Genomic DNA, 20908 nt, shown 5'->3' on the forward strand with positions numbered 1-20908 from the left:
CACCCGGCTATTTTTTGGTTGCAGCCATCATTGTTGTTTGGCGGGTCCGGGCTGGGGATTCGAACCCGCCACCTTAGGTGTACGTGGCTTGCGCCTTAGCCGGTTGAGCTATAGGTGCCAAGCCGATCAAGCTGGTCTTTAACTCCTGACCTCAAGCAATCATCCTGCCTCAGCCTCTCAACTAGGATTATAGATGTGAGCCACCATACCTAATCTATTGCATTCCTAAAATGTGCTTGCAAATACAGTAAGCAGTACAGATACTTTAATCAGAGATAATATAAGCACAGAAAGACAAATTATTGTGTCTATTCTCAAGTATCTTGCACAGAAGCTGCAAATGTTTTAGTGTACAGGGGCATATATTGGGTAAAGGCTTAAAGCTAGACCATGAAAGCCCTTATGTGGCAGTCTAATGATTTTGAGAAGTAGCATGATCAGATTTTCATGTAAGAAAGACAGCTTTAGAAGAACATAGAGAATAAAGGAGTTCAAAGTCTGAGTAGGGACTAGCATTATATGGGAATGATCGCTAAGATTGGTTGTGCCTAAAATGATTTATTATGGTGTGGGAAGGAAATATTAGAACTCCATCCATTCATTTGCTTATTTATTGGAAACATTTTTTAAAAAAACAAAGCTTTTGCTGGGTGTGGTGACTCATTCCTGCAATCCTAGCAATTCTGGGAGGCTGAGGTGGGTGGATTGCCTGAGCTTATGTGTTGGAGACCAGCCTGAGCCAGAGCAAGACCCCATCTCTAAAAATAGCCAGCTGTTGTGGTGGGTGCTGGTAGTCCCAGCTAGTTGGAAGGCTAGGCAAAAGGATCACTTTAGCCCAAGAGTTTGAGGTTGCTGTGAGCTGTGACGGCATTCTACTGAGGGAGACAGCCTCCAGAGTAGATGGGACTACAGGTGCCCACCACAATGCCTGGCTATTTTTAAAGACAAGGTCTCTCTCTTGCTTGGGCTGGTCTCAAACTTTTGAACTCAAGTGATCCTCCCAGAGTGCTAGGATTACAGGTGTGAGCCATCACACGCAGCCTCATATTTCATTTTTAAAGAAAATTCCAGAATGTTTTCTAGAATATCTGTTCCATTTGACATTCCTCCTAGTAATGTGTAAGTGATTCAGATTCAGTTTCTCTGTATCTTCACCAGCATTTGGTTTTGCACTGTTTTTATTTTACCTGTGCTCATAAGTGGATAGTGATACATCATCATGGCCTTAATTTGCATTTTCCTAATGGCTAATGATGTTGAACAACTTTTTGTGGACGCAGGAAGGGACATTTTAAGATGCATTGTTGAGTATCTTTTCATGTGCTTATTTGCTACCATCTGTCTACCTTCTTTTTTTTTTTTTAGAAGTCATACCTTTATTTATTTATTTATTTGTTTTGAGACAGAGCCTCAAGCTGTCAGCCTGGGTAGAGTGCTATGACATCACAGCTCACAGCAACCTCCAACTCCTGAGCTCAAGCGATTCTCCTGTCTCTGCCTCCCAAGTAGCTGGGACTACAGGTGCCCGCCACAATGCTCGGCTATTTTTTGGTTGCAGCCGTCATTGTTGTTTGGTGGGCCGGGCTGGATTTGAACCTGCCAGCTCAGGTGTATGTGGCTGGCGCCTTAGCCACTTGAGCCACAGGCACTGAGCCTGTCTACCTTCTTCAGTGAAATGTCTGTTCATGATTTTTGTCCATTTTTTAATTGGACTTTTTTTAAACTATTGAGTTTTGAGAGTTCTTTGAATTTGTAGTTTATAAATATTTTCCCTCACTCTATAGTTTATCTGTTCATCCTCTTAACTAAGTCTTTCACAGAGCACAAAATTTTAATTTTGATGAAGTCCACTTATCAATTTTTTCTTTTATGAATTGTGCTTTTGGGACTATATCTAAAAACTCTTCAGTGAGCTCTAAGTCCTGAAGGTTTTCTCCTGTGATATCTTCTAAAAGCTGTCTATAGGCTTTATACTTTACATTTAAACATATGATGCATTTTGAGTTAGTTAATTTTTATATTAAGTGTAAAGTTCAGATTGAGGTTCTGTTTACTTGTTTGTTTTGTCTATGAATATCCAGTTATGCCAGAACAATTTTTTTGTTTTTTTTGTTTTTTTGTTTTTTTTTGAGACAGAGCTTCAAGCTGTCCCCCTGGGTAGAGTGCCATGGCTTCACTGCTCACAGCAACCTCCAACTCCTGGGCTCAAGCGAGTCTCCTGCCTCCGCCTCCCAAATAGCTGGGACCACAGGCGCCCGCCACAACGCCCGGCTATTTTTTTGGTTGCAGCTGTCATTGTTGTTTGGCGGGTCCGGGCTGGGGATTCGAACCCGCTACCTTAGGTGTACGTGGCTGGCGCCTTAGCTGGTTGAGCTATAGGCGCTGAGCCCAGAACAATTTTTTGAAAAGACTTCCTCCTTCAATGAATTTGCTTTTGCACCTTTGTGAAAAATCATTTGCCTGTAGTTGTGTGGGGGCCATTCTGGATTCTTTTCATTCCCCTGATCCTTATACCATACCACACGGTCTTCATTATTGTAGCTACACAGTAAGTCTTGAAATCAGTGACAGTGAGTCCTCTCACTTTATTTTCATTTTCAAAATCACTTTAGCTTTTCTATTTCCTCTGCTTACCCATAAATTTTATAATAATCTTGTCTATGTCTGTAGAAATTCTTGGTGAGATTTTGATAGGAATTGCTTTGCATTGTTTCATCAGTTTGTTGAGCACTGACATCTTTACTATGTTGTGGCTTTCAATTCATGAGCACAGTATGTCTCTTATTTTCAGGGGTCCTCAAACTTTTTAAACAGGGGGCCAGCTCACTGTCTCTCAGACTGTTAGAGGGCTGGACTGCAGGCCTGGGATGAGTCAGCTGCTAAGCAGGACAGGCAGCGGCGGCAAAAACATCTGGCGGGCCGCATGTGGCCCTTGGGCCATAGTTTGAAGACACCTGATTAGATCTCCTAAATGGTATTCTATTTTACCATCCATATAGTTATTGCTAGTATATATAATTTTTTTTTTCTTTTAGACATGGGGTTTTGGTATGTTGTCCAGGCTAGAGTCAAACTCCTGGGCTCTGGCGATCCTCCTGCCTCAGCCTCCTGAGTAGCTGGGACTACAGGTGTGCACCACCCAACCTGACTGATTTTTATATGTTGGTCTTATTATAATCTTGCAACTTTGTTGAACTTGCTTATTAACTCTAGGGTTCTAAGGTTTTTTAGGTTCGTTTATTTTGTTTTAGATTCCCTAGGGTTTACCAAGTCATTGGCAAATTATCGCATCACCTTCAAATGGGGGTTTTATTTCTTCCTTTCCAATCTGTATGGCTTTTGTTGCCTTTTCTCGCCTCCTTGTGCTGGCTAGGATTTCTGCACTATGTTGGATAAGAGTGGGGAAAACGGGGCTCCTTGCCTTGTTTCTGATGTTAGTCTTTCACCACTAAGTATATAACATAAGCTGTAGGGTTTTTGTAGATGCTGTTTATCAATCCATTTATTTCTATAAGTGAGCAAGAAATCAAACCTAACTTCTATGTAATACACAGATTGACACAGGACCCTCTTTCACCTTTATGAGTCACTTAAATTTGTGCAGTTTCCTGGGGGAGGCACAACACACAGGAACCACAAGCCCTCGTTGGCTTGTTCCTTTTTTCCTTTTTTTTGGAGACAGAGTCTTACTATGTAGCCCTTGGTAGAGTGCTATGGCATCATAGCTCACAGCAACCTCAAAATCTGGGCTTAAGGAATTCTCTTCCCTTAGCCTCCCAAGTAGCTGGGACTACAGCCACCCGCCACAAACCCCCGGCTATTTTTTGGTTGCAGTCATCGTTGTTTAGCAGGCCCGGGCCAGGCTTTGAACCCACCAGCTTCGGTGTATGTGGTGGGTACCCTACTCACTGGGCTACAGGTGCCGAGCCATGGCTTTGTTCCTTTTTGTGTAATAGGATTTGTTGCGGTTTTTGTGTGCCTGGTTAAATAAATAAGGTAATCTTTACAAGAAATAAGGGGCATCCTCAGTAAGGGAGTTATCACAGAAATCTTTTGTGCCTCCCAGAGATTTGCTGATCATTTTATGGCAAATTATTTAGAAGAGTTGTTCACTTAAATTAGTTTATGTGTTTTTCTTTTACAAAATATTTTTCTTTTACAAGGGTATTGAATTTGCTAACTTTTTCTGTGATAACAAAAGGTTGTCAGCAGTATGCCACCTAACAGATGTTGTTGAGAAGAAAAGGCAAAATATGTCTCTTTAAGAACATGATAGCATATTTTCTCTCAAGGAATAAAACAATAGTCAGGTGTGGTGGCTCACGCCTGTAATCCCAGCACTCTGGGAGGTCAAGGCAGGTGGATTGCTTGAGCTCAGAAGTTTGAGACCAGTCTCAGCCAGAATGAGACCCTGTCTCTAAAAATAGCTTGGTGTTGTGACCAGCACCTATAGTCCCAGCTACTTGGGAGGCTAAGGCAAGAGGATCACTTGAGCTCAAGAGTTTGAGGTTGCTGTGAGCTGTGACACCATGGCACCGACTGAGGGTGACAAAGTGAGACTGTCTTAAAAAAAAAAAAAAAGAAGAAGAAAAGAAAGAAGTAAGAAAATAACTGCTTTTCCAAAAATACTCATGCTATGGAAAGGGCGTTTTTAAAACTGGCATTGAATAAGTCCATCATTATATGATTTTGCTCCTGAAAATGATGCAATATGTCTTACAATATTCACATTTACAAAGTTGGGAAGGCGAGGCACAATGGCTGATGCATATTAATTCTAGCACTCTGGGAGGCCGAGGCAGGAGGATGGCTTCAGCTCTGGAGTTTTAGACCAGTTTGAGACCATAAGCCAGACACTGTCTCTACAAAAAATAGAAAAATTAGCCAGGCATTGTGGTGCCTACAGTCCCAGCTACTTGGGAGGCTGAGGCAGAGGACTGCTTGAGCCCAGGAATAGTGAACTATGATGATGCCACTGCACTCTAGCCCAGGCAACAAAGTGAGACTGTTTGAAACAAAAAAGAAAGCTAGGAAACTAATTTTTAATCTGTTTAAAAGTTTTTCAGTGAAGAGTTTTAGTGAGTTTTAAACTTTATTGTAGTACTTTCTGATAGTTTGCAAAAGCAAATGACTGTCATTGGGAAAGGTGAGAATTAATAGCCAAATTACAACAAAAATTTTGCTTGGTCAATGATGTTCTTTCATTTGATACCACACATTGTTTAAAAATTTTATGTGTGGCTTTGATAGCCATTAAGAGTGAATTTTCTGTAGAAAATAACCGAATTTAGGATTACATCTTTACTTTTCTGTGTCATGATTTTCAAAAATAGCAAAGCTTAATGACACTGCTCATTGAAAGTTTTTTTCATATTATCAATGAGGTAAAAATGATTTTTTTTGAGATAGATCTCACTCCATTGCCCAGGGTGGAGTACAGTGGTGCTCCTAGCTCACTGCAACCTCAAACTCCTGGCTTCAGCCTCCTGAGTAGGTGGGACTACAAGAGCAAAACCCCATGCCTAGCTAATTAAAAAATAACTTTTGGGGGGTAAAGACGAGGTCTCACCATGTTGCCCAGGCTGGTCTCACATTCCTGGCTTCAAGTGATCCTCCTGCCCCAGCCTCCCCAAGTGCTGGAATTATAGGCATGAGCCACTGCCTGGATAAAAGTAATTTACAATTATTATTTAATCAATAGGTCTCATCCTTTAAAGATTCTACCATATGTTTCCAGGGAACATAATTCAACCAATGAATTATGTGCTTTACTGATCAAAAATTTGCCCGCATCCTAGAGCCGAGGGTTCCCATGAGGACCTGTGACCTTGCAGGGCCAGTGGCTGTGGATATGGGGAACAGGAAGCAGTTGGGAGACGAGTTAAAGAGATAGAATTGGCGAGGCTCAGGGAAGCAGCCCCACATCTACTTCCCTCCTGCCTTTTTTGGATCCTGTTTTTCCGCTGTCTCTTGTTTGTGCACACACTTGTTTTTTCCTGTCCTTGAAAGCCTTTTTTGATGGTCAGGCCTTGCCTGACTTCAGCATTTACAGCTCTGTTAACCTCACAACTCGATTTCAACCTATGGACTCAGCCTTGCCCCAGTTTCAGAGCAGAGACCGAAGGGAGAACATGACTAACCTGTTACCCTCCTCGGCCTGTTTTTGTAATAGCTTCTTGGTGGGTTATCTCTGCCATTCCGGTCTATCCTTCACACCGCTGCCTAGGTCACTTTCCTCAAACACAGCTTAGAACACACATATTATATCCTTCCTAACAAATTGACAGTGGCCAAAAGAAAGGCAAAGTGTGCACGGATGCTCTTCATTACCCTCTACTATCTGACCTCATTGCTTTTCTTTTCTTTTCTTTTCTTTTTTTTTTTTTTTTTTTGAGACAGGGTCTTGCTTTGTCTCCCAGGCTAGAATGCAGAAGTGCCAATCATACATAGCTCACTGCAGCCTCCAACTCCTGGGCTCAAGTGATCATCCTGTCTGAGCCTCCTGAGTAGATGGCACTACAGATGTGCACCACCATGCCTGACCAATGTTTTTATTTTTTACTTTAACAGAGATGGAGGTCTCTTTATTCCTCATGTATAGGCACTTGCCACAATGCCCAGCTAATTTCTTTATTTTTTAGTAGAGAAATGGTCTCATTCTTGCTCAGGCTGGTTTCAAAGTCCTGAGCTCAAGGGATCCTCCTGCCTCAGCTCCCAGAGTGCTAGAGTTACAGGCCTGAGCTACTGTGCCCAGCCAGAGTAAATACTCTTTATTACCTGGCTTCTTTTACTCAATATACTTATTTTGAGGTTTATCCATGTTGTTATGTGTATCAGCAATTGATTCTATTTACACTGTTTGTTTATCTATTCTGTTGGTGGACATTTGGGTTATTTCCAGTTTGAGGCTATTGGAAGTGAAACTGCTGTAAACACTTGTGTACAAGTCTGACTGTGGACAAAATTTCTTGGTAAAGAAAATCTAGGAATGGAATGGCTTGATCCAATGGTAGGGTATGTTTAATTTTTATGAAACTGACAAACCTTTTTTAACAGCTTCACTGTGATATAATTCACATACCATAAAATTCACCCATTTAAAGTGTGCAATTCAATAGAATGCTTTTTTTTTGGTTAATATTATTTATTATCTTTTAGTCTCTGGTGAACATGTAGTGATGTCACTTCTCTAATTCCTGATGTTGGTATTTTGTATCTTTTTTTCCCCTGATTAGTTTGATTAGAAGTTTATCATGTTTATTGATTTTCCCTAAGAATATTGATTTTTTCTATTGATTTTCTGTTTTTTATTTCATTGATTTTTACTCTGATCTTTGGTTTCATTGATGTTTTTCCTATTGATTGCTTTTTATTCCATTGATTTCTGCTCCATTAGTTCCTTTCTTCTGTTTACTTTGTGTTTCATTTGCTATTTCTGGTTTCTTAAGGTGGACGGTTAAGGTCACTAACTTTGGAACTTTCTTCTTTTTTAACATAAGTGTTTAATGATTACATTTCCCCCAAAGTATTGCTTTAGCAGGATCCCTCAAATCGTGATATCTTGTGTGATTCATTTTCATTTAGTTCAAAATACAGTAGTTCTCCCTTATCCAGGGTTTTGCTTTCCATTATTTCAGTTACCTGTGGTCAAGCAAGGTCCAAAAATGTTATGGACAATTCCAGAAATAAATAATTCATAAGTTTAAAACTGTGTTCTCTTCTGAGTGCATAATGATGAATTCTCATGCCATCGTGCTGTCCTGCCCAGGGTGTGAATCATCCCTTTGTCAGGCATATCTCTGTTGTATACCATACCCACCTATCAGTCACTTAGTAGCCATCCTGATTATCAGATCAAAAAACAGAGTACATATAAGCTTTGGTAATATGTACAGTTTCAGGTAGATACTGGGGATCCTGGAATATACTCCTGCTGATAAGAGGGGACTTACTATACTTGCTGATTTCCCTTTTGATTTCTTCTTTGATGGGTGGGTTAAAGTGTGTCATTTAGCTTCCAAATGTTTGTAGATTTTTCTTTTTTTTTTTTTGAGACAGAGCCTCAAGCTGTCCCCCTGGGTAGAGTGCCATGGCATTACAGCTCACAGCAACCTCCAACTCCTGGGCTCAAGCGAGTCTCCTGCCTCCGCCTCCCAAGTAGCTGGGACCACAGGCGCCCGCCACAGCGCCCGGCTATTTTTTGGTTGCAGCCGTCATTGTTGTTTGGCGGGTCCGGGCTGGGGATTCGAACCCGCCACCTTAGGTGTACGTGGCTGGCACCTTAGCCGGTTGAGCTATAGGCGCCGAGCCTGTTTGTAGATTTTTCAAACAGATGTTCTCTTGTTGATGTCTAGTTTAATTAAATTGTGGTTTGAGAACACACTTTGTATGACTTGAATCCTTTTAAATGTATGAAGATTTGTTTTATAATCCAGAATATGGCCTATATTGATAAGTGTTTCTATGTGCATTTGAAAAGAATGTGTGTTTTGCTTTTATTGGGTAGAATATTGTGTGAACATTAATTCAGTCAATTTGGTTGATTATGTGGTTAGTCTTCACATCCTTACTGATTTTCTGTCTACTTTCTCTATAAATTATAAAGAGGGGATATTGAGGCTCAGCACCTATAGCTCAGCGGCTAGGGCACCAGCAATATACACCAGAGCTGGCGCGTTTGAATCCAGCTGGGGCCTGCCAAATAACAATGACAACTACAACGAAAAAATAGCTGGGCATTATGGCAGGTGCCTGTAGTCCCAGGTACTTGGGAGGCTGAGGCAAGAGAATTGCTCAAGCCCAATAGTTTGAGGTTACCATGAGCTGTGACGCCATGGCACGCTAACAAGGGTGACGTAGTGAGACTCTGTCTCAAAAAAAAAAAGAAGAGAGGATATTGAAATCTGTAAATGTAATCATGAACCTGTCTGTTTCTCTCGTGGTTCTATCAGTTTTTGCTTCTTCTTACTTTTTTTTTTTTTTGAGATAGAGTCTCAGGGTATCACCCTGGGTAGGTTGCCATGGCAACATCATAGCTCAGAGCAACCTCCAACTCTTGGGTTCAAGCAATCCTCTTGCCTCAGTGTTTTGTGTTTTTAGTAGAGCCAGGGTCTCATTCTGGCTCAGCCTGGTCTCAAACCCATGAGCTCAAGCAATCCACCCGCCTCGGCCTCCCAGAGTGCTAGGATTACAGGTGTGAGCCAATTTACTGGCCTGTTTTTGAGATAAGGTGATACTATGTCACTGGCCTAGAGGGCAGTGGTGTCATGATACTAGAACCTCAAACTCCTGAGCTCAAGTGCAATTCTCTGCCTTGGCTCATGAGTAGCTGGGACTACAGGTTTGTGCCACCGTGCCCAGCTGACTTTTCTTTTTTTTTGAGACAGAGTCTCAAGCTGTTGCCCTGGGTAGAGTACCATAGTGTCATAGCTCAGCGCAATCTCAAACTCTTGGGGTCAAGTGATCCTCTTGCCTCAATTTTTTTTTTCTATTTTTAGTAGAGATGGGGGTCTCACTTTTTTTTTTTATTATTAAATCATAGCTGTGTGAGTTAATGCAGTCATGGGGTATAATGTGCTGGTTTTATATACAATTTGAAATATTTTCATCGAACTGGTTAATATGGGTCTCACTTTTGCTTAGGCTGGTCTCAAACTTGTGAGCTCAATCTATCCACCTGCTTCAGCCTCCCAGAGTGCTAGGATTACAGGTGTGAGCCACCATGTTAGGCCTTTCTTTTCTATTTTTTTTTTTAACTACAGGCGCCCGCCACAACACCCAGCTATTTTTTTTTTCGGTTGTAGTTGTCATTGTTGTTTGGCAGGCCCCGGCTGGGTTCGAACCCTCCAGCTCTGGTGTATGTGGCTGGCACCCTTGCCACTGAGCTATAGGTGCCGAGCCCTTTTCTGTTTTTTGTACAGACAAGGTTTTATCGTGTTGCTCAGGCCGACAGATCAAGACCCTGTTTCTAGGGAGAAAAAAGCCTGTTTCTTGTAGGCATTGTGTAGGTAGGTGAGTCTTACTTTTTTATCTAATCTCACAGTTGCTACCTTTTCATTTGGGTGTTCAGACCATTTGTATTTAATGTGATTACTGACGTGGTTAGGTTTGAACTTACTATCCTACTACTCGTATTTGTTCCATCTGTTCTGTGTTCCCTTATTCGTGTTTTTCCCTTTTGCCTTCTTTTGGATTGTGTATTCTTATTGTTCTATTTTACCTTCTTAGTTGGCTTATGAGCTGTAATACTTTGTTTCGACCTTTCAGTGTTGTGTATGTCTAACCCTTTGACAGTGGAGAGCTGAGAAACAAAATGTGCCAGTTGAGGCTTGTGTGGATAGCAACAACCATTGGAATGCACAGCATGCTCTTTGTTTGCTTACTAATCAAAATAATTCACCCATGTTGGTTTTAGTTTCCACTATTCATACAAATTATTTCAGGCACAGCTGTAAACACTATTGAGAACAAAGCATAGGATGCTTACAGGCTCAAGTCAGGTAGCATTACGGTGTCGAGTTTTTGTTTGCAAAATGAAAAATGCCTATAGGCATCACTTACACCAAACTAACATCTTGTTTGAATGCCTGTAGGCATTGATCTCAGTCAAAAAGTTAACTTACCACTGTCTCCCTTCAGGTAATATGATATTATTTTACATATAGTAAAATAACCTTACAATGATACATTTCCACTTTGCCTCTTGGTCCTTTTGTTACCATATGTTTTACTTTTACATGTGATAGACCTCACATTACATTGATATTAGTTATTTTTTTTTAGAGGCAGAGTCTCATTTTGTCCCTCTCGGTAGAGTGCTGAGGTGTCACAGCTCACAGCAACCTCCAGCTCTTGGGCTTAGGTGATTCTCTTGCCTCAGCCTCCAGAGTAGCTGGGACTACAGGCGCCTGCCGCAACGCCTGGCCTTTTTTTTGTTGCAGTTTGGCCGGGGCCGGGTTTGAACCCTGAGTATATGGGGCCAGCACCCTACTCACTGAGCCACAGGTGCCGCCTGATATTGGTAGTTTTTTTTTTTTTTTTAGAAGTGTGACTTCATGTTTCTTCAAAGGAGACAATCAGTAACTCCCAGGAAGCGTGGGCCTTAGGGCCGCAGTGGCTGTGCTAGGCTAGGCCGTCCCCCCCGCCCCCCCGCCGTCTCCCAGCCCCCCTAGAACCTTATAGAGACAGGACCGCCACCGACGCCCTCCTCCAGGGTCCGGGCTCTGGGGTCCCCACCTTTCCTCCACCTGGCTTCAGGCTAGCCACCAGCTCCCGCCAAGAGGTCTCTCCATATTAGTTTTGTTTGTATAGTTAATTTTCTTCTAAAGAGATTTAAATAATAAGAAAAAAATCGTATATATGTCCTCACGTTCTCACCATTTCCAGTGCTCTTCTTTTCTTTTATACCTCCACATTTCATCTGATATCCTTTTCCTTTTCCTGAGGATTTTCTTTAACATTTTTTGTTGTATGGGTCTGCAGGTCATCAATCTTTTTTATCCCTTTTGCATCTGAAAAAAAAAAATCTTTATTGGGGCAGTGCCTGTGGCTCAAATGACCAGGGCGCAGGCCCCATATGCCAGAGGTGGTGGGTTCAAACCCAGCACCAGCCAAAAATTGTAGATTGCCTGAGCTCAGGAGTTTGAGACTAGCGTGAACAAGAAGGAAATCCTGTCTCTAAAAATAGTCGGGCATTTTGGCAGGTGCCTGTAGTCTCAGCTACTAGGGAGGCTGAGGCAAAAGCATAGTGTGAGTCCAAGAGTTTGAGGGTGCTGTGAGCTAACATGCCATGGCACTCTACCCAGGGTGACAAAGTAAGACTCAAAAAGAAAAAAAGGATTAAAAAAATAAGAAAAAGAATTCAAGCTTAAGTAGAGACAAAAATACTCCGAGTATTTTTCTTTCTATCTTTTATGTTCCCCTACTGTTTCCTCAGGTGTATTGTTTTCAGTGAGAAATCTGTCATCATCCTTATTATTATTCCTCAGTGTGAAACATGTCTTTTTACTCTGGCTGCTTTTGAGATTCTTACGGATCTTGATCAATTTGAGTTTGTTGTACCTTGGTATATAATTCTTCATGTTTCTTATGCTTGGAGTTTCTGGGGGTGTTTTTTTTTCACTTGTGAGTTTATAGCTTTCATCAAACTTTGGAAAACATTCACTAATCTTTTCTTCTGCAATGAATAATCTACCATTAAACCCATTTGGTTTATTTTTTCATTTTAGACATTGTAGTTCTCATCTTTACAAGTTTAATTTGAGTTCTGTTTTATATCTTACCGGTCTCTATTTAACTTTTGAACATATAGAAAACAGATGTAATAATTATTTAATGCCTTTATATGTTATTATACATTTACCATCTGAGTCAGTTCTGGATGGGTGTTTGATTTTTTTCTCTTTATTATGGGTCCTGTTTTTCTACTTCTTTGTATGCCTGATATTTTTTTTTCTTTTTCAAAAACTGGTGCCATAGTAGCCTGATAATTTTTTATTGGATGCTAGACATTTTACTTAACTGGATAAAGGATATTTTTGTATTATAAATACAATATTCTTTCCTATAAATATTCTTTAGATTTGTTCTGTAACTCTGTTAAATTACCTGGAAACAGTTTGGTCCTTTCTGATAAGATGCTAGTTATTCCCACTACCGGTATAGGAAACTTTTCTGTGCGCTAATCAATGCCCCATGAATTATGAAGTTTAGAAAGTTACTTAGCCTCCCTAAAGCTGTATGAATGGTGATCTCCCCATCTTAGTTTGTGTGGTTCTTTTCTTGGCTCAGGTAATTTCCTCCCATGCTCCTTTCTGGAGTTTTCTCTATGTGCAACTCTCTGCCCTGGTACCCTGTCTTGCAAACTCTAGCTGTCCAGGGATATCTGAACTCTAAACTCCATCTTTTGACTTGAAGTGTGCTGGGATCTGCCTGGGTTCCCTTATCATGCAGTCTGTTATCTTGCTTAAGGCACTATCTACCACGGACCTCAAACTTTTTAAACACTGTTCCTCAGACCACTGGAGGGCTGGACTGGCCTTGTTGGCTGCTAAGCAGGACAGGCAGCGGCAGCAAAAACACCCCACGGGCCGGATAAATGTCCTGGGGGGGCACATGTGGCCTGCGGGCCGTAATTTGAGGACGTCTGATCTAAGCAATCAGACAGCTCATCTAACTTATTTCCTGTCTCTCAAGGTTCACTGTTTTTTGTTGTCCAATGTGCAGTATCTTGAAGATCATTGTTTCATATAATATATTTTATCCAGTGCTTTGGGATTTTTCATATGGGAAGGTAAATCCCATTTTTGTTACTCCATTATGGGCAGAAATAGACATTTCTATCTGTATTTTAAAAATAAAAATAAATTCCTCATATGATTATGATACAACCACCCCAGCCCTAGTCTCCAGGTAGCATTTTAGAATCATTGTTCTAGTCCTACCAGACTATTTCCCACCGATCTACAGTCATCCGTGTACCTCTGATTCTGTCTTTGCTTTTTCAGTTCTCTAACTCTTGAATACCTTCTTTTCCTTATCCAAATCTTAAAGCTTCTTCAAAGTTTAATCAGCATGCTATTAAACTTTGCTATCTCCTCCTCCTCAGAGTAGGAGGGTCTCTACTCGTCTGTAGAGAAAGTCATTCCTTCCTAAGTGCTTCTACAGCAAATGTATTGTATTTTAGTCATAGCACTGGTTATATTCTTCATTTTATAATACTTATTTGCTCAACTTTTTGTGAGATTCCTAAGAATGCACACTTTGTCCTTCTTGCAAAGTGGGGTTTTCTTTTTTCTTTTTCTTTGAACAGAGTTTTACTTTGTTGTCCTTGGTACAGTGCTGTGGCCTCACAGCTCACAGCAACCTCAAACTCTTGGCCTTAAGCAATTCTCGTGCCTCAGCCTCCCTCTACAGGCACCTGCCACAATGCCAGGCTAGTTTTTGTTGTTGGAGTTGTCATTGTTGTTTAGCTGGCCTGGGGCGGGTTTGAACCTACCAGCCTGGGTGTATGTGGCCGGGGCTGTAACCACTGTGCTACAGACATCGAGCCTTTTTTTTTTTTGATACAGAATCTCACTTCATTATCCTGGGCAGAGTGCCATAGTGTCATAGCTCACAGCAACCTCAACCTCTCGTGCTTAAGCAATCCTCTTGCCTAGGCCTTCCTAGTCGTGGGGACTAGAGGTACCTGCTGTACACCTGGCTAGTTTTTCTATTTTTAGTCGAGAGAAATCTTGCTCTTTCTCAGGCTGGTCTCGAACTCCTGAGCTCAAGCAATCCACCGGTTTGGCCACAGGCCCTAGGCCCACAAAGTATGTATTTTATCATATTGTATCTTTAGGAAGGAAGGCCTGGAAAGGAAGAAACCAAGTAGCAGAACTAACCATATAGAGAGAACATCGTAGCCTTTGCATATGGTGGTTTGTAAAGTCTTGTTTTGGTCCAGGAAATCTAGGATTGGGTCAGTAAATAGGATTCATCTTGCTTGGGGAATCTGATTGAATGGTATGTTGAGAAAGATTAGGCCACATTGTAGCTCATGAAGAACAATAGCCATTAGATAATAAAATGTTGGAATGTCTCAGGTGTTTTGACAGCTTTGACTAAACATGTAGAACAGGTAGTTTTGAAATAGTAACTAACAAGTATGTACTGCCTGTCAGGCAGTAGCTAAGCATGCTATTGCTATGGATTTATTTGCTTCTGGTAATGCATTTAGGCAAGTGCTATTAATAGCTCTATTTTGTAGGTAGGGAAACTGAGGCATAAAGAGGTTAAATAGCTTCCTCAAGTCACACAGCTGGTAATTTTGGCTCCAAAGTCTATGCTTTTGTTATTGTTAAATTGCTTTCTGGTGAACATTTAATGTTTTAGACAAATTGTGACAGCCTACACAGCTATACTTCTACAGTATAAAAGTGATAAAATGAATTTGCTGTTTGTTAATATGATAATGGACCAAACCTCCCAGACTTTTATCTTAGATTGGAAACAGTTTTCTTTCATATTCCTGCAGTCATGTCTGGTTCTTTGTGTTTTATTTCTTTAGGATCCCTTGCCAGCTCCATATTTGACCCACTCAGATCTCTTGTGGGTGCTTCAGGAGGCGTCTATGCTCTGATGGGAGGCTATTTCATGAATGTTCTAGTGGTAAGACCTTTGGAGATGAAATCTACAAGTCTTTTACTTAAAAAGAGAAATTAACAGGCTTGGCGCCCATAGCTCAGCCCCAATGTATGTGGCCAGCACTGTAACCACTGTACTACAGGCACCGATACCAGCCAGCCACATATACCAGGGCTGGCAGTTTGAACCTGGCCCAGGCCTGCCAAACAACAATGATAACTACAACAAAAAAATAGCCAGGTGTTGTGGCAGGTGCCTATAGTCCCAGCTACTTAGGAGGGTGAGGGAAGAGAATCGCTTAAGCCCAAGAGTTTGAGGTTTCTGTGAGCTGTGACACCACAGCACTCTACTGAGGGTGACATAGTGAGACCCAGCACTGCCGAACTGCAACAACAGCAACAACAAACAAAAATAACCGGGCGTTGGGGTAGGTGCCTGTAGTCCCAGCTACTTGGGAGGCTGAGGCAAGAGAATCCCCTAAACCCAGGAGTTGGAGGTTGCTGTGAGCTGTGAGATGCCATGGCACTCTACCGAGGGCAATAAAGTGAGACTCTGTCTCAGAAAAAAATGAGAGACAGACTCTGTCTTTAAAAAGAGAAAATAAACAGTAACTGTTATTTGGGGGAATTGTCATTTATCAATATTTGCTGAAAGCCAGGCATGTTGGGGTACACCTGTAGTCTCAGCCACTTGGGAGGCTGAGGCAGGAGGATCACTTGAGGTCAGTAGTTTGAGGCTACAGTACAGTATGATTGTTCCTGTGAATAGCCACTGTACTCCAGCCTGAGTAATGAGTCAGATGCTGTCTCTCTCTCTTTTTTTCTTTGAGACAGAGTCTCACTATGTTACCCTCAGTAGAGAGCTGTGTTGTCACAGCTTACAGCAACCTCCAACTCTTGGGCTTAAGCAATTCTCTTGCCTCAGCCTCCCAAGTAGCTGGGAGCCCACCACCATGCCTGCCTATTTTTTTTATTGCAGTTGTTTAGCTGGCCTGGGCTGGGTTTGAACCTGCCACTGTAGGTGTATGTGGCTGGCACTGTAACTACTGTGCAACGGGCACCGAGCCGAGATGCTATCTCGTAAAAAATAAAACTTTACCGAGCATTCATTTTCTTTATGAGAATTGTATGCCCACCAGAACTTTTATTTCTTATGTTTTATTTTCTGATCTCAAAAGTAATGAGTACTAAATAAAATTTTAAATAAAAACCCAGATATTCAAGGTCCCCAACATAGCATATGTTAATAGTTTGGTGGTGGGGGTGGTAAGAAAGGTTGATGATAGTTTTATATAAATATATGTCCTTCCAGACCTTTTCCTACATGTATCCAAATTCCTGCCAACCCTAACATTACAAGAACAGAACCACTCTTACATTGTCCTGCATTTCAGCACAGGGTATCCTGACCATCTACCTATGTCAGGGCACAGAGATCCCCCTCAGTCTTTGCAGGTGTCCCGTAGAATCCTCCATGTAGCTGCATCAGGATTTATTTAAAGACTCCCTCATTGAAGGGGTGATCCTAGGTTTTCACATTTATAAATAACACTCTTGTAAGAAATTTTTTTTTTACATTTCTTTTCATTTGTGTGATTTTTGTTTGTTTGTTTGTTTTGGGTGGGATAGATTTCTAGAGGTAGATGTACTGGATAAAGTTTTTACATTGGCTGGAAGTGGTTGCTCACGCTTGTAGTCTCAGCACTTCAGGAGGTCAAGGCCGGAAAATTACCTGAGGCCAGGAGTTCAAGGCCAACCTGTGCCATGGCGTCACAGCTCACAGCAACCTCCAGCTCTTGGGCTTAGGCGATTCTCTTGCCTCAGCCTCCCAAGTAGCTGGGACTACAGGCACCCATCACAATGCCTGTCTATTTTTTTGTTGTAGTTTGGCCTGGGCCGGGTTTGAACCTGCCACCCTCAGTATATAGGGCAGGCACCCTACTCACTGAGCCACAGGTACCGCCCCCAAACAATGGTGTCTGATCAACATTTTCAATACTTTTGAAATTATCTCAAAAAATTAAGGTAATACTTGAATTTTAGTTAAAAGTCTTTGTTAACTACTACTGGGAAAGAGGATAAAGAGGTATCAAATGAATATTAACTAAAAAAGCTTAGAAATATTTCATCAGACTTGGTTGGATAGCATTTATAAATCTCCTTTATTTATCTATTTATTTATTTTTTCCTTTTTCAAAATTTTTTTGAGACAGAGTCACATTATGTTGCCCTCGGTAGAGTGCTGTGCTGTCACAGCTCATAGCAACCTCCAACTCTTGGGCTTAAGAGATTCTCTTGCCTCAGCCTCCCAAGTAGCTGGGACCACAGGTGCCCAGCACAACGCCTGGCTGTTTTTTGGTTGCAGTTGTCATTGTTGTCTAGCAGGCCCAGGCCAGGCTCCAACCCACCAGCTTCAGTGTACATGGCTGGCACCCTGCTCACTGAGCTACGGGTGCCAAGCCTATTTATTTTTCTTTTAGAAACAGGGTCTTGCTCTGTTGCCCAAGCTGGAGTGCAGTGGCATAATCACAGCTCACTGCAACCTTTAACTCCTGAACTCAAACCATCCTCCTTTTTCAGCTTCCCAAGTATCTGGGACTATAGGCACATGCCACCACACCTGGCTAATTTTTAAATTTTTTTGTAGAGACAAGATCTGAGCTATGTTGTCCAGGCTGGTCTTGGCCTGAAATGATCCTCCCACCTTGGCCTTCTGAAATGCTGGAATTACAATCATGAGCTACCCTGCCCAGCTTTATCCATTTATTTATTGACATATTAAGTGTTGATTTTACATTACTTATATTTAGATTATTTCCATGTAATAAACTGTTGTCTGGTTTTTCCTGGGAAATTAAACATCGTGTTTCATTTTGTTCTCCAAAGTGTACCAGCATCGTACTTTCCAAATACATTTGGAAGCTTGGCTCTTACACTCTTGCTTTGGTTTGTAAATACTGTACATTCAGACATTATGTTAAATGAAAAGCAGCTGAAGAGGGAGTAGAAGTGGGGTTTCACTTGCCAATAGATAGCTTATATGATTATTATTTATCTCTTTGCAAGAATTTTCGAGAAATGATTCCTGCCTTTGGAATTTTCAGACTACTGATCATCATCCTTATAAGTAAGTATGTTTTGGGAACAGTTTACACTGTTAAAGTAAAAATAAAATACAGAGACAAATCCCTAAATTAAACATTTTATTTGGAATCACTGAATTGAAATTCGAGGCATAAACACAGACATGGGTGGTCTTTGGTATTTTCAAAGAAGGAAGAAAAGGCCAGGAGCTTCCTTAGAAAGAGAAATGCTATGTGTTATTTTGAAAGTAAGCCTATCAGCACTAGCGAAGCCTTTCAGAGCCAGTGAGCTGTGATTGGTGAGTGATGGTCGTTAAGTAGAACTAGTCTTAAAGTTGTGGCAGGTTATTTCAGCAGCTCTTAGATAAAACTGGGCTTAAGGTTACAGCAGGTAGTTTCAGCAGTTGGGCTTGTACAGAATTCAATTCTTGGAGCAATGCTATGTGACCCGAATTCTTTTGTCTCCTGGCCCCTCAACTCTGATTTATTTGGGTATGACAAGAATGATCCATTTCACCTATTAACTTTCACAATGCCTTCAGTTCTATTGGTTCAGCCTTTGGAAGGTCTTCCCACATTTCCCAAACACTAACATGGAGGATGGTTGCCAGCCTAGTGTCAGAAAAATTGCCCACTTCATATCCTTAAGAAGAAAGGGGTAAATGGAGGAATTTTCACAGGCCCTCATGGGTAGTTCTTAGACGGGGCGACGTGATGTTTTTGCTTTTTGTGTCTTTCTGAAATGAGGAAAGCCGAGGGACTAGGGCTCTGGGCCTCCCTGTACTGCAGCCACAGTATCTTCACTTACGTTTTCCATGCTGGACTTTCTCTGTCATATATTGGAATCTACATATTCCCACCACCACCACCCCGCAAAGGAAAAGCTGGGAAACCACTGATATGATCTATCTTCTTCCTCAATTACTGAGTTTTCAGAAGAAGAAGACAATACTGATATAAACATGGCAGATAGACGTGGAGTGTTGATTGAGGAATGAGGAAAAGAAGGTCTGGGAATTGAGGGGCCCACGCTAGTGTGGCTTACGGAATCTCTGGAATTCTAGCATTACAAGCTAAAGGAGTTCAGGAAGAATGCTCAATCTGGAGAGCGGGGTGGAAGTTTAGATGAGTCTGAATGTCAGGGATGACAGCAGGCTATACAAGGTAAAAGAAGACAAGAGCAAAGGTGGGACAGTCCCTTGTGTTTAATAAAGACCTGCCCTAGTTGAAGCTGTCCCCACATGAGGGCTGTGGGGAGAAGGCCAGACTTTAAAGCCAAGGCAGAGGTGATAAGCCTAAGATTCTGGCTGTCCACATTGGAAGAAAAAATGGCTTTGCTAATTGGTATCAAGAGTTCAATTATCCACATTATGGGAACAGGTTACGTCTGTGAAAAGAAACAAAATTTAGTTTATGCACAGTTTAATTGTATAAACACCAGTATTTCATCCTGAGATAAAAAGTTCACTTGTTTATAGCTTATAGCACATTTATAATTTCTCCTCCTGCCCCACAAGAAACCCAAACCATAAGGGAAAACTGTCAGCAGAGAAAGGAGGGTGAGTATCTGGGAGTCGGCACAGTCACTGCAGGAGCAGAGTTGCCTCCCGATTTAAGTCACAACCAGGACCCATTTGACAAACAGTGTTGTGATACGAGTTACCTGGCTCTTTAGTCAACCTGCTTCTTTTAGATAATTATCAATGACTCATAAAATAAGCCCTATCCAGTGATTTTTAACCGGTGTGCCATGAAAAATTTTAAAGATCAATAATTAAATTATTTTTGAAAGAAGTTCAAAGCACAGTAAGTATATTCTTTATTTTTTTTTAATTTTTTAGTATATATATATATATTTTTTACTCTTTTGGTTTAATATAATTTAAGTGTGCCATAGAGTTTAACTATAGGTTCAAGTGTGCTGTGAGATAAAAAGGTTAAAAACCACTGCCCTGTGCTCTTAATACTCTTCAGTGTTGGAGTAAAAACCCTTTCCTTATGCACGGGGGTATCTCAAAAGATAGTTTGAGTAATATTTTATTCTTGAGGTAAATAATAAAATCATTGATGTGCTTTCAATATATCCTACAAACAAATATCTTATTGAGAGGCAGGCCGTACTAGGGTTAACTTTGCTCAATTTCTGGCATATGTCATTACTAAAAGTTCTTTGGACTTGTTCACCTGCTAATAAAAATGAGAAGAATTATCACATGCATCAGATAAATAAAATACAAACACCTTTTTTTTTTTTGAGATAGAGTCTCACTTTCTCACTCTGGGTAGAGTGCTGTGGCATCATAGCTCACAGCAACCTCAAACTCCTAGGCTTAAGCAATCCTCTTGCTTCAACCTCCTGAGTAGCTGGAACTATAGGCAGGCTCCACCACAGCTGGCTAATTTTTCTATTTTAAGTAGAGACAGAGTCTCACTTTTGCTCAGGCCGGTCTCCAACTCCTGAGCTCAAGTAATCCACCCACCTCAGTCTCCCAGAGTGCTAAGATTACAAGCGTGAGCCACTTCTCGTGGCCTCAAATGCATTTTTATTCAAAACACATTTCCTTGGAAACACACAATTTAGTTTTGTTTTAAATGGCAAATATTCCTCTTAGTTTTGAAGGACGTGGGCCTTAAGGATATTTCTTCATTATGCATTGTCTGAGGGAAGTATTTTCTTTCTTTCTTTTTTTTTTTTTTTTT

At 41.2% G+C, this 20908-nt stretch overlaps 1 protein-coding gene across 1 annotated transcript in view; it reads left to right on the top strand.

The window, feature by feature from the left end:
- Window positions 1-20908, top strand: part of RHBDL2 (rhomboid like 2) — a 45402-nt gene that overhangs the window by 19667 nt on the left and 4827 nt on the right. The window contains exons 5-8 of the mRNA XM_012810869.1: window positions 6044-6179; window positions 8270-8288; window positions 15050-15150; window positions 18192-18252. Of these exons, the coding sequence (XP_012666323.1) occupies window positions 6044-6179; window positions 8270-8288; window positions 15050-15150; window positions 18192-18252 (317 nt within the window). The remainder of the gene's footprint in view (window positions 1-6043; window positions 6180-8269; window positions 8289-15049; window positions 15151-18191; window positions 18253-20908) is intronic.

This window comes from Otolemur garnettii, unplaced genomic scaffold (genome assembly GCF_000181295.1).
Source record: "Otolemur garnettii isolate 467f Iridium unplaced genomic scaffold, OtoGar3 scaffold00144, whole genome shotgun sequence".
Classification (NCBI taxonomy): Eukaryota; Metazoa; Chordata; class Mammalia; order Primates; family Galagidae; genus Otolemur; species Otolemur garnettii.